This window comes from Manis javanica, chromosome 5 (assembly GCF_040802235.1).
Source record: "Manis javanica isolate MJ-LG chromosome 5, MJ_LKY, whole genome shotgun sequence".
Lineage (NCBI taxonomy): Eukaryota > Metazoa > Chordata > Mammalia > Pholidota > Manidae > Manis > Manis javanica.
In genome coordinates, this window is record NC_133160.1 from 24,752,317 (window position 1) to 24,766,473 (window position 14,157).

A 14,157-nucleotide genomic window follows, 5' to 3' on the forward strand; every position below is an offset into this window, starting at 1 on the left:
TTGTATCTTGACTGGGATGGTAGTTACACACTGTATGCATTTCTAAAAAAGCACAGAACTGTAGACTAGAAACTGTAGGTGAACTTTACTGTTTTCAAATCACATCTCAATTAAAAAAAAATCAACAACAAAAGAACAGCAGTAACAAAACTAACATTTCTTGAGCAGATGCTGACCACGTGCCAGGCACCATTCTATGAATTCACTCATTTAGTCCATGGAGTAGCCCTCGGAGTCAGTTCCTATTACTGCCCTGTCATGTGAGGAGGAATGGAGGCACAGAGAGGCTAAGAAACTACCCGAGCAGAGCTATTAATGGAGCGCCAGGGTTTCAGCCCAGGCTTTTGTCCACCAGGCCAAGAGCTAGTCCCCAGAGGGAGGGCAGGCCGCCCAGTCCGCCTCAGCTGCCGGAGAGGCCACTACTCAGGCAGGCTTGGTACCGACAGGTCTGCTGTCCTTTCACCATGCTGCAGTGCCTCCCCGCCGCCGCTGTGCTGTGAAGGGGGGATCACCAACTCCAGTCTACAGCTGGTTAAACAAGCTCAGGGAGCTGAAGCGATGTACTTGCCCCCGAGACCTCAAGGCCAGAAGATGGGAGGACCAGTGGGAACCCAGATACCCTCACTGACACATGCAGGGCTGGACCCTGCTCCCATCTCCAATTCCTGGCCCCATTCCCCTCACCTCTGCACACAGCTGGAAGTACACCATGACGATGCTGATTTGTGAACAGGACACCACCAGGATGATGAAAACGAGGAACAGGAAGCCGAAGAGGTAATAGAACTGATTCTCCCAGATTGCCTGTGGACACATCACAGCTGGCCTTCAGCTGGTCTGCCTCTACCCAGCGGCTCCTTCCCCCAGCATACCCTTTCCGTTCTCAAGGACACCACTCTCAGTCACTGCCACCAGAGCGGCAATGGAGACACCATCATGACACCATTGGGGCCTGTGTGCCAGGGATGTGGCTCTGGTGGCCCCTCCTTCTTGAAGTAGCAGTTGAGCTAGGCTGTTTATAAGGGGCTGGGGCAAGACTGAGTGCAGTGGGTGGGACTCAAACTAAACTCAGCAGCTTGTGGGAAATAATGACTCCCACCCCAGTCAAAATTACACAGCAGCCACCACCACTTAGAGGCAGTCTACTGTGTGCCAGGTGTGGTGCTACATGCTTTATGTGTTCCTCTACATGCAGGCCTATAAAAGCTTGGCCCTTTGCTCAGGAAGTCAAAGCTCAGAGAGGCTGGTGAATGGCCCAGGGTCACACAAACAGAATAGAGGTGTAGAGGTGGCCTCCCTGGGACAGCAGCCAACCCATCCTCTGATCCTTTTCCTAGGCAGGTCTGGGTGGGTGAGTGGGTCTCAGCAGGGAGGGGCTGGACCACTTCAGAATAGTGGATGCTTGTCCAGCACTGTTAGTGTGCAAGGCACCCTGTGTGCTGGGCACCTAACTGGCTCAGCCAGAGACAGATGGCTCTGAAGTGCCCTTTTGCCAACTTTCACCTTGGCATGCCCAGGACAGGAGTAATCATTATCTTAAAAACAGCTAGTATTTAACAAGCATTTCCTGAATGCCAAGCCCTATTTCTTTTATAGACATTATTGCATTCCAGCCTTACAATGATCCTGAGAATTAGGGTTCATTCTCCCCACTTTCCTTATTGTAACAGGAACAGATGTGTACGGTCCCAGAAAACAAAGCAGATCCAACAAGGATATTAAAATGGTGGTGACTGACTGCACTATTACTGAATAGAAGAAGCAGCTTCTACTCACTGAGCCCTTCCCACATATCATACCCCACTTAGATGGCACATCTCATTTAACCTTCCAAGCCGCCCTAAGAGGCAGGACTATTACCCCATTTCAGGGTGAAGAATGGGGATTCCGAGAAGCTGAAAGGCCTGTCTGAAACCCCACAGGCAGTAAGAGCAGAATGTAAGGGGAAGGGAAGGGAGCAGGCTAGCGTAAGGGAAGGCCATGGATGGGCGGCGGGGAGCAGGCAGCAGTACTCACACTGAAGATGAAGAAAAGCTCAATGAACATGGCACCAAAGGGCAGGATCCCAGCCATGAGAATGCTGTAGCAGAAAAGAGAGGGTTAGCACTGCTAGGACACCTAGGGCACCATAAGCCCCAGGTCCCTCCCAAGCCAGCACAAAGGAGAATGTTTACATGGGTGTGGAGGCTCAAACTCTTTGGCATGTTTTTGTAACCTCTTGTGAGGTATGCAGGGTGGATATCATTCTCCCTATTTTACAGATGGGGAGACTGAGGTACAGAGAAGAGGGGTGAGTTGCCTGAGGTCCAAGGGTTGTTTTAACCTGTCTCACCACACTGTTTCACCCCTCCCCACCCCGTCCTGGTTCCTAGGCAGAAACCAAGTCTGGTTATAACTTGGTCCTCTTCATTTTGGAGCAAAGCTAAGCTTTCATGAAGTCTAGAACTGTCTAGAGCTGTGCAACACCAGCCACACACCCTTGTGGGGAGGGTTCCCACTTCATGTCCTCCTAAGGAGATGACTCAGGGCAGTGTGGGCCTTGCCCACTCCACAACTCCCTGGCCTTGCCCCTGCTGGAGACTTACCCCACAAACCGGTTCATGTACCATCGCTGTTCGGGGATCTGCCGGGGAATCTGGTTGGTGCGCACAGGGTTGTCATATGGCTGCTTGCGGAAGCCAAAGTAGTAGCCCAGGTAGACAAGGGGCAGGGAGATCCCGAACCACATGCACAGCAGGGCCACCATGGTGGGGAAGGGCACCTGCAGGCACAGTGCTATGAACTCTCTCAGGCCTTGATGGCAGGCTGTGGTCTTTGCAGGGTAGGGGTGGGGAGATGGGGGCTTCTGGGGCCCAGGGAAGGAGAAGCACAGCAGGGCCACCATGGTGGGGAAGGTCCTACGGACTCATACCTACAGGGCTCCTGGCCGAAGCCTCTTGGGGATGACCCCAGCCCAAGGGAAAAGCAGAGGGCAGATGCAGGACTAGTGGGCTGTGAAGTGAAGAAGGAACCAGGGCGTCCCAGAGAAGCTTGTCAGCAAGGGAGGAAGTGGGGAAAGAACAAGGAAGGAGGCACTGAGAGTACAAAGGGGAGACGAAGAGGCCAGCATGAAAGGAAATTAATTACACGGGCATGTGAAGTGATGAAAAAAGGAAAAAACAAAACTGCACAAATACTGTACTTCTAATGTTGTTAAAATAAAACACCACTACATACTACTAAGTGAAAAAAGCAAGTTATAAAACCCTGTGTACAGAACTATTTTAATAAAGACACCCCAATGTTTACATGTATATGTGCCTAGAGAGCCTAATGCCAAAGTGGTAACAGTACTTCCTCAGAAGGAAGATGGGGGATAAAGACTGATTTTTCATGTTCTTCTTTATCCTTTTCTGTACAGTATTACATTTTTACCAGAATCACGCAAAATGGAGAAATGAATTAATGTATGTAAAATGTTTACAACAGTACCTACTCTGTAAGAAGCATTATATGTTTGCTATTATTTTTAAGATTTTAAAATCACATCATTTCATTTTAAATATATGTAAGAAATATTTAAAAATACATCTAAAAAAAGGTAAAAAGACTGCAGAAACATTCTAAAGATCTACATTAACTTCTCTGTACTTTCCAAAGTTCTTATAATGAGTGTAAAACGAGCAGTGGGTAACTGGGAGAGAAATGTTGAAAGAGGGAAGGAACACAGGTATAAAAAAGCAGAAGTTGACAGGAAGAGCATGACTGCCTTTCCTGAGGGTGGCTTCATGGACTACTGGAAAGAACCCAGGCCTCCAGCACCCAGACTCAAAGCTTCAGCCGAGGGCCTTTAGCAAACAGGCTCCTGCAGGTAGAGGGGATGCTGCCCCATCTGCTGAAGCTGGGATGACAAATGCCTGCCCCACTTCTACTGTAGCCAAGCCCACTGACTGCGACCCATCTCCCCACACCCAACTGAGTTCACAACCCTCTCAGTGAGTCCTGAGCAGCTGCTAGCAATGACTGGGGCTGGTAGGATTCCCACTCTGAGGAGAGGACAACCTGCAGGGGCTGGTGCTGAGTGCCAAGGACAGTAGGAGGAAAGCCTTGTGTGGGATACTGACCTAATAAACTCACACCAGGCAGCTTTTCCTTGGTTAAGACCAAGGGAGATTCCCCAGTTGGCCTCTGGATGGTGGAAATCTCCCTTTAGAGAAGCGAGCTTTGGTCAGCTGCCTGGAAGAGCCCACAGGAAGGCCAGGGCCAGGGCATGGGCACATGGATGGGCAGGCCTGGGGAAATCCCAGCCAGACCTCAGCCCCCAGGGCTGAGAATAGAACTCTGGGGACTCAGAAAAGGGAACATGAACAGCAGGAAGTGACAGGCGGGAGCAGGACTAAGCATGGCTAATCCTCCCTTGCTGGGGAGGGCACTTACCGCCCCTGATGAATGCTTTCCCCAGATGAAGCAATTCAGTATGAAGCAGATGCCAAAAACCACGCCAGGATACAGCGTCGCTGTCTGGAAGGAAAAGACACCAGATTGGGGAGCTGCATGCAGGGAGGTGCCCCCTGTCCCAGTGGGGCCCCCAGAACTAAGGCTCTCAACTCTCCCTGTCCTTCAGGACCCAACTCACAGATCATTCCTTGACCCTCTAGACTAGACAAGCCTCCTGTTCTGTCCTTTTAGATCCCAAACCGCCCCTTCCTCACCCTCATCCCAGTTTGTGATTATGTACTGCTGTTACTCGGTCAATGTCTGCCTACCCCAAAGACTGCAAGTCCCTTGGGAGGATTGTGTCCTGTTCATGGATGTACTCCTAGTACTTAGACGATAGCAGCTGCTCAATAAACATTTACAGAACAGGATGAATGAATAAAACTTTTACAAAACATTTATGTACAGGCCCCAGCCCAAAAATTCCACAGTGGTGGTCATGCTTCAGCTGAGACTTAGGAGTGGGGGTGCTGGCCTCTACATGCATCATCTCACCTAATCCTCACTACAGGATTAGATGGGAAGGACTACTGTTACTGTTGCTCTCTTTTAAAGAAGAGGACACTGAGGGCCCAGCAATGTTAATACATCCACTAACTTCACATAGTCAGTTAAGGGGGAAGTAGAGGTTCAAACCCAGGCAGTCTGACTCCAGCACCCATGCTCCTACAGTGTATTCTATTCAGTCAAAATCTCTTTGGCCTGGACCAAAGCACATGGAATCAAAGCCCCAGACTTACAGTGGAGACCCCTTCACTGCTGCAGCTGCCTGAGCATCCAGGAGGAACAACCACAGTGCCCGAGGCCCCCTGCAATCTGGTGCTCGTGCTCTGCTGCGAGTTTCACCTTAGTCCCAACACCCATAAAGCTGGTCACTGGTCCTGCATGTCCCTGTCCCTCAGCCTCTGTGTAGAAAGTTACCAACATCTCAGGGTATCTGTTTCCTGGGTGTAATGCTTTACCAAGGGCCTTCTGTGCATAGTTTCTTTCCACCCACACAACATCCCCCATTGGAGGGGTGGGGAAACTGAAGCTCAGAAGACTGTTCAAGGTTACCACCCAAGGAAAGAACAGACCCAGAACAGGGATCTAGACGATTCTAGAACCTGAGCTCCCCTGCTGGCTGCTTCCATCTGAATTTCCCCTCTTCAAGGCCCAGCTCAAATGTTATTTCTGCTCTTCCTGTGTGTTCTTGCTTTACCCCGCTGTGCACTAGGCAATTCATCCGCCAGCCTGGCTGAAATGTACAGACTGGGCAGTGTATTAGATACCAGGAGTAGGAACGGGAAAAAAGTTCCAGCACGGAAGACAGGCCTATAAATGGAGAACAATATATGCAGCACTGCTTGTAGGCATGAGGCTCTGCCCAGTTCCTCTGGGGTGCCAAGAAGGACACGGAAGTCAGAACGTGGGGAGGAGGCTTCTAGAGTGATGCCAGGTCTAAGACTGAGGTGACGAGAGTGGGCCTGGCAGGGGGCTGGTGGGGCTGGAGGAGAGAGCACTCACACCCTGCACGGTATGGGCCACGGCAGATGCCTACCGTGGTGGGGGTTAGGAGGAGGCCAAGCGCCAGGGAGGCCTGGACACTCAATGGTCCAGGCAAGAGGCCTAGATGCCTGAACCTGGGCAAGAGTCGTGGGGATGGAGATGGGAAGCAAGTCATGGGCTATTTGGCAGGAAAACCCTTAACACTTGTCCTTTGAGAGGAGGTAGGGCACAAGGAGGGAGGAGGAAAGGAAGCTGCCCCGGTGTCCGGCTGGGGGCCTGATAACTGTGCCACCAGACGCAAGGTGCAAATCTGGGAAAAACAGACTGGGTTTGGTGTGAGACCCGTTGAGGGAGAGCCTGGGGGCAACTGGCGGGAGACCTCACCAGGGAAGGGTCTCACCAGAGGCGGAGAGGGCTGAGTTTTATGCCTCTGTAGACCGCCACTGCTTGGCACACAGTGGATGAGAAAGATGCCCGATGCATCGAAGGTTCAGGAACGTTTCTATGGTCCTTCCAGAACAGTCACCATTGCAGCTCTTCTGCAGTGAGGGCTCCCTATGTGCCAGGGCTGACAGCCTGAGCGCCCCTGGGGCTTTTGGCAGCTGAGAATCATTTCGGAATGCTGGGACTACACGCCTCTGAGTCTGGCACCAGGATTTCCCTGGTCTTCTAAGGGTCCCACTTGTTCTGAAGGACTCAGGGCTCCCTGGGAGGTGGGGTCCACTCCCAGGTGTCCTCGTTTCAATGCTGCCAAGAACTGTCTTTACCACAAGAAGGACAGAGAAGGGCAGGAGCTATTGTGACTGCAGAAGAATGGAGGCACTGAAGTCTGGGAAAGAGGGGGACGGTGACATGGGGCCTGGGTCTTCTGCCCCGGCAGGCAATTCTCTTTATTGGGCCGGGTGTTATCCCAGCAGCCCTGCTGGTCAGTTTTTGACCTTAAACCTTCACAACGGCGCTTGATGCCTAAATCCTGTTATTCTAAATCTATTTCTTCTCTTGCTTGAGTCATTGGACAATGCAGCTCAAAAAAATCAATCCCCTCATTTCAATCCCCTCTTTATATGGAGCAGCAACTAAGGTCCTCAGAGGCCCCACTGCACCTGCAGGTAAGAGGCCAGCATTCCTGACTCCTGGCTGTGTGCCCTCCCACTCCATCATGCTGCTGCTCAGCCTCTGGCCTTAAAAGGCCCACCAGGGCCTGCCTGTGCTGCCCCTCAGGAGCTCAGGAGGAAGCTTCTCAGCTTCCCACCGACATGAGGAGGAAGTTTAGGGCACTTACACAAAAGGCTCCTTTCTTCCACCGATGGCCTTTCAGAGTGCGGTACAGGCGGCCAGCGGAAAATCCACCAAACACCCTATGGGGAAAACAGTGGGAGCCGCACCACAAAGACTTGTGAGCTGGCACCCAGGCACTCGTGCCAGCCCCCAGGTGCCTGCTCAGACACACCTACCCCATGAACATGAAGAGGAAGCAGGCCGTGGTCATGAGAGCGCCACGGCTGGAGGGTGACAGCATCCCAAGCATGGCCACGACTGTGGAGGAAGGAGGGCGAGAGAGTCAGTCAGGGGGTCTCATCGCCAGACCCCCGGGCCCTGTCCCAGGCTAGCTGGCAGGGCCCCGGCTGATAGGGCTAGATGAGGCTCCCTTCTCCCTTGGCCCTTCCAACATCATAGCTCCTTACTTTCTGTAGGAGAAGACAAGAGTTCCTAGGTGGGAACCAGGGCTAGCTGGGGTCCAGAGGTGTGCAACAGCTACCAGGCCTTGGCTGGTCACACCTTAACTGCAGCTTCCAGCCCACAGAGTGCCCGCCAACCAGCCAGGCACAGAACTGGGAGCATTATGAATACTAGCTCACTGAATCTGCCTTATCAACCCTGCAAAGTGGAAGTTAGTTTCCCCATTTCTCAGATGAGGAAGCTGAGGCTCACAGAGGTTAAATAGCTTGTCCAAGGTCACAAAGTCTGGAAGCATGAGGCTGAGATACAAATTTAGGCAGACGAATTGCTAAGAAATTAGATCTTAAAAGTTCTCACATGAGAGAAAAAAATTTGGAACTATGTGATGAATGTTAACTAAATAACAATGGTAATTATTTCACAATAAATACACATATTGAATTGTTATACTGTATACTTAAAATTAATACATGTTATATATCAATTTTACAAAATGGTTAAAATGATTAAAAAAAATTTTAGGCAGACTGATTTCAGATCAACCAATAACTACTACATATTAGTGTTTGGTTGTTTTCTGAGAAAGAACACCTGATCCCATCCTAATCCTGGTGCTAACTTGGGTAAGTCTCTTGTGACCTGATGGCTAAAGAAGGCCAACCTCACAGCGCTGACGTGTGGCTCCACTGGCAGAGTGCACAGGTTAGGCCATCAGGGTGCTGGAAAGCACCAAGCAAGATTACATCACCAGGGCCTAGGGCTAAGAGGACCCAGCTCTCCGGCTGGGATGGATGGCTGTCTGGCCGAGAGATGCTCACATGCCCCCTTCTCTAGGGATGGAAGCCCACTCTTCTCTCAGACTCAGGTTTGTGCTACTCTGGTGACAGGAACCCACACTTAGCCCCTTAGGCCCACTCACAGATGACGATGAGGATCATACAGAAAAGCTGAATGCCTGAGCCCAGCAGGGAGCTGAGGATCATAGGGTACTGGGGGGGCCTGAAGACATCGCCGTGCACCAGTTTCCACCCAGACTCCTCCATGGTGTCTTCCTGCAGCAAAGGACCAGAGAGTGAGGCTGCTTCCTGGGCTCCAGAGGAGGTAGCTCCTGTAGGGACCACCCCCAAGGACCCATGCCCCCTGACCAGGACTGAGGGTTCCTCAGGTATCAACCAGCTCCACTCTGATACAGGAGTGTGACATGGGAAAGCGCCTCCCAGGGAAGTGTCACACAGGAAAAGGGCGCACAAGCATGAGGCTTACAGCGGCGTGAATGGAAAATCCCTACCCAGATTTTACAAACTTAATGCATGGAAAAATAACATAAACATCAACACACTAAAATGTTAACTGTGACAGCTCTGGGATGCTGAGATTTAGAAGCAATTTATTTATTTTTACTGATTATCATAGTAAGGTGTGCTGATATGTAATAACAAAAGTAGAAAGATTTTTGGTAAATGGCATGACAGTCAAGTGATCAAAAAGTAATAAATGTTTACTGTAGAAAAAAATTTTCTATGATAAAAAAAATTTTTTTTATCCAAAAAGACCAAACAAGATATAAAACTAATTAAGTAACCAAAGATTTTTTTAAATCCAGAAAGATACAGAAAATGATTTATAGTCCCATCACTTATTGATACCCACTCCTTTAATGTATTTCCTTTAGTCCTTTATGTATGCATATGTGCACATATATAATTTTTAAACAATGAAATGGGGATCACACTGTATTTACTATATACTTTGTTATTTTCAGCTCATTTGTATTTCCTCACACCAATACTCTTTGCAATTACTACTTTAATGTCTGTACAATGTTTCACTGTACAGCTGTACCATAATAAAATCAGTCCATTATCAAGCTATATCCAGTTTTTAAAGTTATAAATAATGCAGCCATAAATATTTCTAGATCAGTCTGTGGTTTTGATGCTTTCTTTGGAAATTCTAGAATTACTGGGTCAAAGCAAGTTAACTATTTCACAATTTGATATGTACTGCCAATTTATTACTTTTCAAAAAACTTCCAATTTACACTTACATGGGTGGCATGGGAAGATATTTATCTCATGTTAACCTTGCCAACAATCAGTACTAAATGAAAAAAAAAAATCTGTACTAATTTGAAAGTCCAAAACTATCTTCTCACAATTGACTGCATTTTTGCGAGTTACCCCTGAGATAAAAACAGTTTTCCATGTGTTTACTAGCCATATATAGTACTTCATCTGTAAACTTTTTGTTCTTTATCACAATAGAGATTTTAGGTTTTTTAAAGATTTTATACCAATTTTTTTTAACTATCACCTTTTCAAGTTTGTTGCAAATACTGTTTTGCCATTTCACTTTTCTCTTTCATATATTCTGACATGCAGAACAGTTTAAAAATTTTTAATGTCAAATTCATTGGTTCCTTCTGTGATTTCTTCCATTGCTTTTATGCTTAGAAATTAGAAAGCCTATTAAAATTTTTTTTTGCTTTTCAGTATTCCTAAGGCTTACTCTATGAATGATTCATACACACACACACACACACACACACACCACCACCACCACCACCACCACCACCACCACCACCACCCTCCCCCACCTGCTGGTGTGGTAGGCCCAGAGCCCTACAGCTAGACCACCCTCCCTCTCCCAAGCCCATCCCTCCCCGGCCAAACCTCGTACAATGTCATCCTCTTTGTTATAGTTAGCGATGTCCTTCCGGAGGGTCCGAATGATAATCATGCTCAGGATGCCTGAAATAAACGTGTATGGAGGAAAAGTCATCAGCACTGACACTGAGCCTTCTGTGCTGCGTGTCCCCCTGGGCTTGGTGTTTTGCTGAGTGCTGGCTGGCATGTACGGTTTCCTCCAGTGGGAACTGGCTATGCAGCCACCTCAGGTCCTTTCCTGGGCAGCTACCCTGCAAAAGGTGCACAGAGGGACACTTCCCTGGCAAGGGAAAGAAAGAGCTGCTTCAATGGGTGTGAGCAGCCATAGGACATGGCTTTTTATTCCAGGGAGACCCCAGCTGTTCCATGGCTTGTCCTACTAACTTCTCCAGCCTCTCCTCCTCCCAGGCTTACCTCCCACTTGAGAAACTCCTGATCATCTGCAGCTTTGTTATCAGTTCACAGCCTCATCTCTTCTTACCTCCATGCCTTTACCCAAGCTAGTCCCTTTGTCCTGAAGGCCTGCCTCCACTCTGCCCTAATTCCTCTTCATGCTTCAAGACTCACCTGGGCATCTTCACCTTTCAACACTTCAAATAGTTCAGAGGCCCCCAACCTGTACTTCCACAGCACCCTGTGTACCTTTCCAGGCAGCACAGTGTACTGATTAAGACAAGGGGTTGTATGACTTTGAGCTAACTAACAATTGTAGGCTTAGTTCATGGCACTTCTAGGATCAATATGCTTGTATAGTATTTGCACCACAGCTGACCCCCTCAGTAAATGTTTAATGAGCAATAGCCAGCACCATCTTTACTTCTCATATGATACGGATACAGCAGTTCCATTCCTGCTCTCCCCACTACCCTCCCCCCGCTCACCACCGTCTCACCATCCGGCTTTTGACCAAGTTTGTCCTACCGCAGGGCTGTGGCCCTTGCTGGACCAGTCCCTCCCTGCGTCTCTGAGTGACGGCTCCACCTCATTCAGAGAGGTCTTCCTAAAGCAACCTTCACCCTTTCTCAAAAGCAGTGTTTATCTGCTTCAGAGCACTTACCACTACCTGGAACTCAACTATTTCTTTGCTTAAAGCTCCCTACCAGAATAGACTCTGTGAGGGCAGACAGGGGTGGGCTTGCTCAACACCACATCCCAACTTGTGGCACAGTGCCCACACAGAATGAGCAACGACACCTTGCTGAACGAATCGGTAAAGGGGGTGCATGAAGAGATGTAGCCATCTTCCCCCAGGGAGCTCTCCAGAGACTAAATCTTGTTCACCTTATATACCTGATGCCTTGCACAGAGCCCTGATGTCTGTTTCTGATTGATGCTTGGCTCTGAGAGAACCTTAGAAGTCCCCTTAAGTGATGTGATGCCTCAGCCCTTCACCCCTCACCCTCCAACCCAAAAGGTCTCTTACCTGACAGGAAAAAGACCACCACGACAGAGTTAATGATAGAAAACCAGTGGATCTGCACATCACTCATGGTCAAGTAAGTGTCCCAGCGAGAGGCCCATTTGATGTCACTCTCCTGGTGGGAGAAGGAAGCACTTAAGAGTCAGGCTCCTTTTAGAAAACTCCTGCCCAAACCAGAACCCTCCTCCCCTGCCACAGGTTCCAGCCTCTCCTCACCTCCCAGTGTACAGAGTAGGTGAAGTACAGCTGATTCTCCTTGGTGGGGTCGATCTCTTGGGGCGAGGAGCTGGTACCCTCAGGCAGGGTGCATGAACTCTTCTCATCTGCTTTGAGGTCTGAGAGAGACAGAGACTCAGTCTGTTCCCATGGGGGCCAAGGGCTGTTCTGGAGGTGCCCACAGAGGCTGCCTGGGGGTGGGGGACATGCTGCTGGGACACAGGATCTGAGTGGAGGCTAGGAGAACAGCCAGCAACATAGTTTAAAAATCATGCTCCCCAGAGCCCTGACTTTCTAGTGTTTAGGGGCTACAGAGAGGCATGTGCGGGGCAGAAGTCGAGTCCCTCATTTAATCTGTCTTCTTTCACTCAATTCAAACATTCATTCACTCAGTCAATTGGTCCCACTCAACACGAATAACACTGACTCCTTTTATCATATGTTTACTCACTCACACAGTCTCCAAAGTCCTAGCCATTAGTAATTCAATTGCTCAGATGCTTCTTCCTTCATTTTTTCATACTATTATCCATCCATTCATTCAACCAGCAAACATACAATAAGCACCTACTATGTGCCAGGTACTGTGCTGGAGAAAAAATAGTGAGAAAAGGAGACAAGAGTCTCTAACCTCGAAGAGCCAGTGGGGGCGCAAATGATGTCAAAATAGTCACATAATAAACATAATGCTGTGCTCATGACACTCAGAGGAGGAGAGGTAGTATAGTGCTCTGAAAGTATAGGATGTGCTTTATATGATACTTCTGTGTGTGACTGTTGAAACTAGATCCCATGGCTTAAAAAAAAAAGCCAGAAACTCACCACCATTGGCGACAAGGCCAGGCCTATTAAATCAAAGAGAGCCCTGTGGTGAGCAAGGGTTGAGAAGCGAGGTGCAGCTGAACCAACTCCTATCAGGCCCATGGTGCTAGTGATGAGCCCTCAAATTCCCACACAACCCCAGCACTTTAGTCTATGCCAGTCACTCACACTGAGGAAGAAAAACACAGAAATGGATGCCTGGTAAGTTTGTCTGTATCCCTTCCCTTTGCTCTTCAACCCAGGGTGAGCTGGCTGGTTCTTATGAGAGGTTCAGCCAAGCCCCAAATTACCATTTGGTTTCAGCCAACTGACCAACGTCTTGGAGCTTCTGGTTCCTCATCTATCATCACCATACCCTTCCAGGGGTTGCCAGAAGGTGGTAAATTGGTAAGGTGCCAGGCCAGGACACAACAGATGCCAGCTCTCCCACCTTCTCTAATAGGAATGCAGTGCCCTACCTTGGCTGGGCCCATAGGCCACACCAGGGCCTATCAGCTATTTGAGGAATTGAGTGTGAAATCCTGGGTGTAGGAGCCCAGGCCCATCCAGCCCTGCCCCTCTGGTCACACCTCCCCACTCACCCTCCAGCCTGATGCTCTGGGGAATCACCTCGAAGCGGACAACGCGATATGTGTGCTCCTGGTCCTCTTCCAGGTCCTCCCGGTGGTAGTACAGGATGAATGAGAGGTGATTGTGCAGGTAGATCTAAAAGAGAGTGACAGAACAATAGCTAGGAACCAAGAAACAACCAGGAAGTCACTTGGGGAGACCACCCCCGGTATTAGGTCCCCCCCCTTGTCCAGTAGGTCCAGCTGTCCCAACCTTCCTGAAAACACTGCTCTCACAGCACTCCCCTGCTCAGCAACGCGACAGGGCTCTGTGGGCCAGGGCTCCCTGCGGCTCTCTAGTTAAAGCCCAGATCCCTCGCATTCGAGGGCCTGGCATCCAAGGCCTTCTATCATCTAACTGTCATCTTCTCAGACTCAGTAGTTTACCTGGTGTCCCAGAGTCCCTCCCTGCCCCATGAACAGTACCCACACTAGCTCTGTTCATGGCATTCATTCCAACTCAAATGCCACCCCTAACTCCACTCAGCTCAAACCTACCTATTTTTCAAGACTCTCCCCCTTTGTGACAACCTAGATGCATGATGAGCTCCCTCTGAACTCCTCTGGCCTTGACCCTCATGGCACTGGCATGGTCAGTGAAAGGCAACTGAGACTTAAGATGCAGGGTCTTACACTGTCAGTTCTCTTCCCAATTAGGACAGGGGCTGTGCGTCAACAGAAACAGTTATGTCCTTTCCTCCGTAAGTGATATAGGTGCAGTTTAGAACATCAAAATGTAAGAGTCATTGTTACAATCATTGCCATTATTAGAACTTTTCTC

The 14,157-nt window shown here is 49.2% G+C and overlaps 1 protein-coding gene across 3 annotated transcripts in view; it reads right to left on the bottom strand.

Annotated features, from left to right (window-relative positions):
* The window catches only part of TM9SF4 (transmembrane 9 superfamily member 4), a 53,781-nt gene that overhangs the window by 5,081 nt on the left and 34,543 nt on the right, over nucleotides 1–14,157 (bottom strand). For all 3 annotated transcript variants that reach the window (XM_017660639.3, XM_037004625.2, XM_073236745.1), the window contains 11 exons: nucleotides 13,350–13,473; nucleotides 11,947–12,065; nucleotides 11,734–11,845; nucleotides 10,324–10,394; nucleotides 8,564–8,696; nucleotides 7,419–7,500; nucleotides 7,247–7,322; nucleotides 4,417–4,500; nucleotides 2,586–2,761; nucleotides 2,017–2,080; nucleotides 685–804 (listed from right to left, as the gene is read on the bottom strand). In XM_017660639.3, the coding sequence (XP_017516128.1) occupies nucleotides 685–804; nucleotides 2,017–2,080; nucleotides 2,586–2,761; nucleotides 4,417–4,500; nucleotides 7,247–7,322; nucleotides 7,419–7,500; nucleotides 8,564–8,696; nucleotides 10,324–10,394; nucleotides 11,734–11,845; nucleotides 11,947–12,065; nucleotides 13,350–13,473 (1,161 nt within the window). The remainder of the gene's footprint in view (nucleotides 1–684; nucleotides 805–2,016; nucleotides 2,081–2,585; nucleotides 2,762–4,416; nucleotides 4,501–7,246; nucleotides 7,323–7,418; nucleotides 7,501–8,563; nucleotides 8,697–10,323; nucleotides 10,395–11,733; nucleotides 11,846–11,946; nucleotides 12,066–13,349; nucleotides 13,474–14,157) is intronic.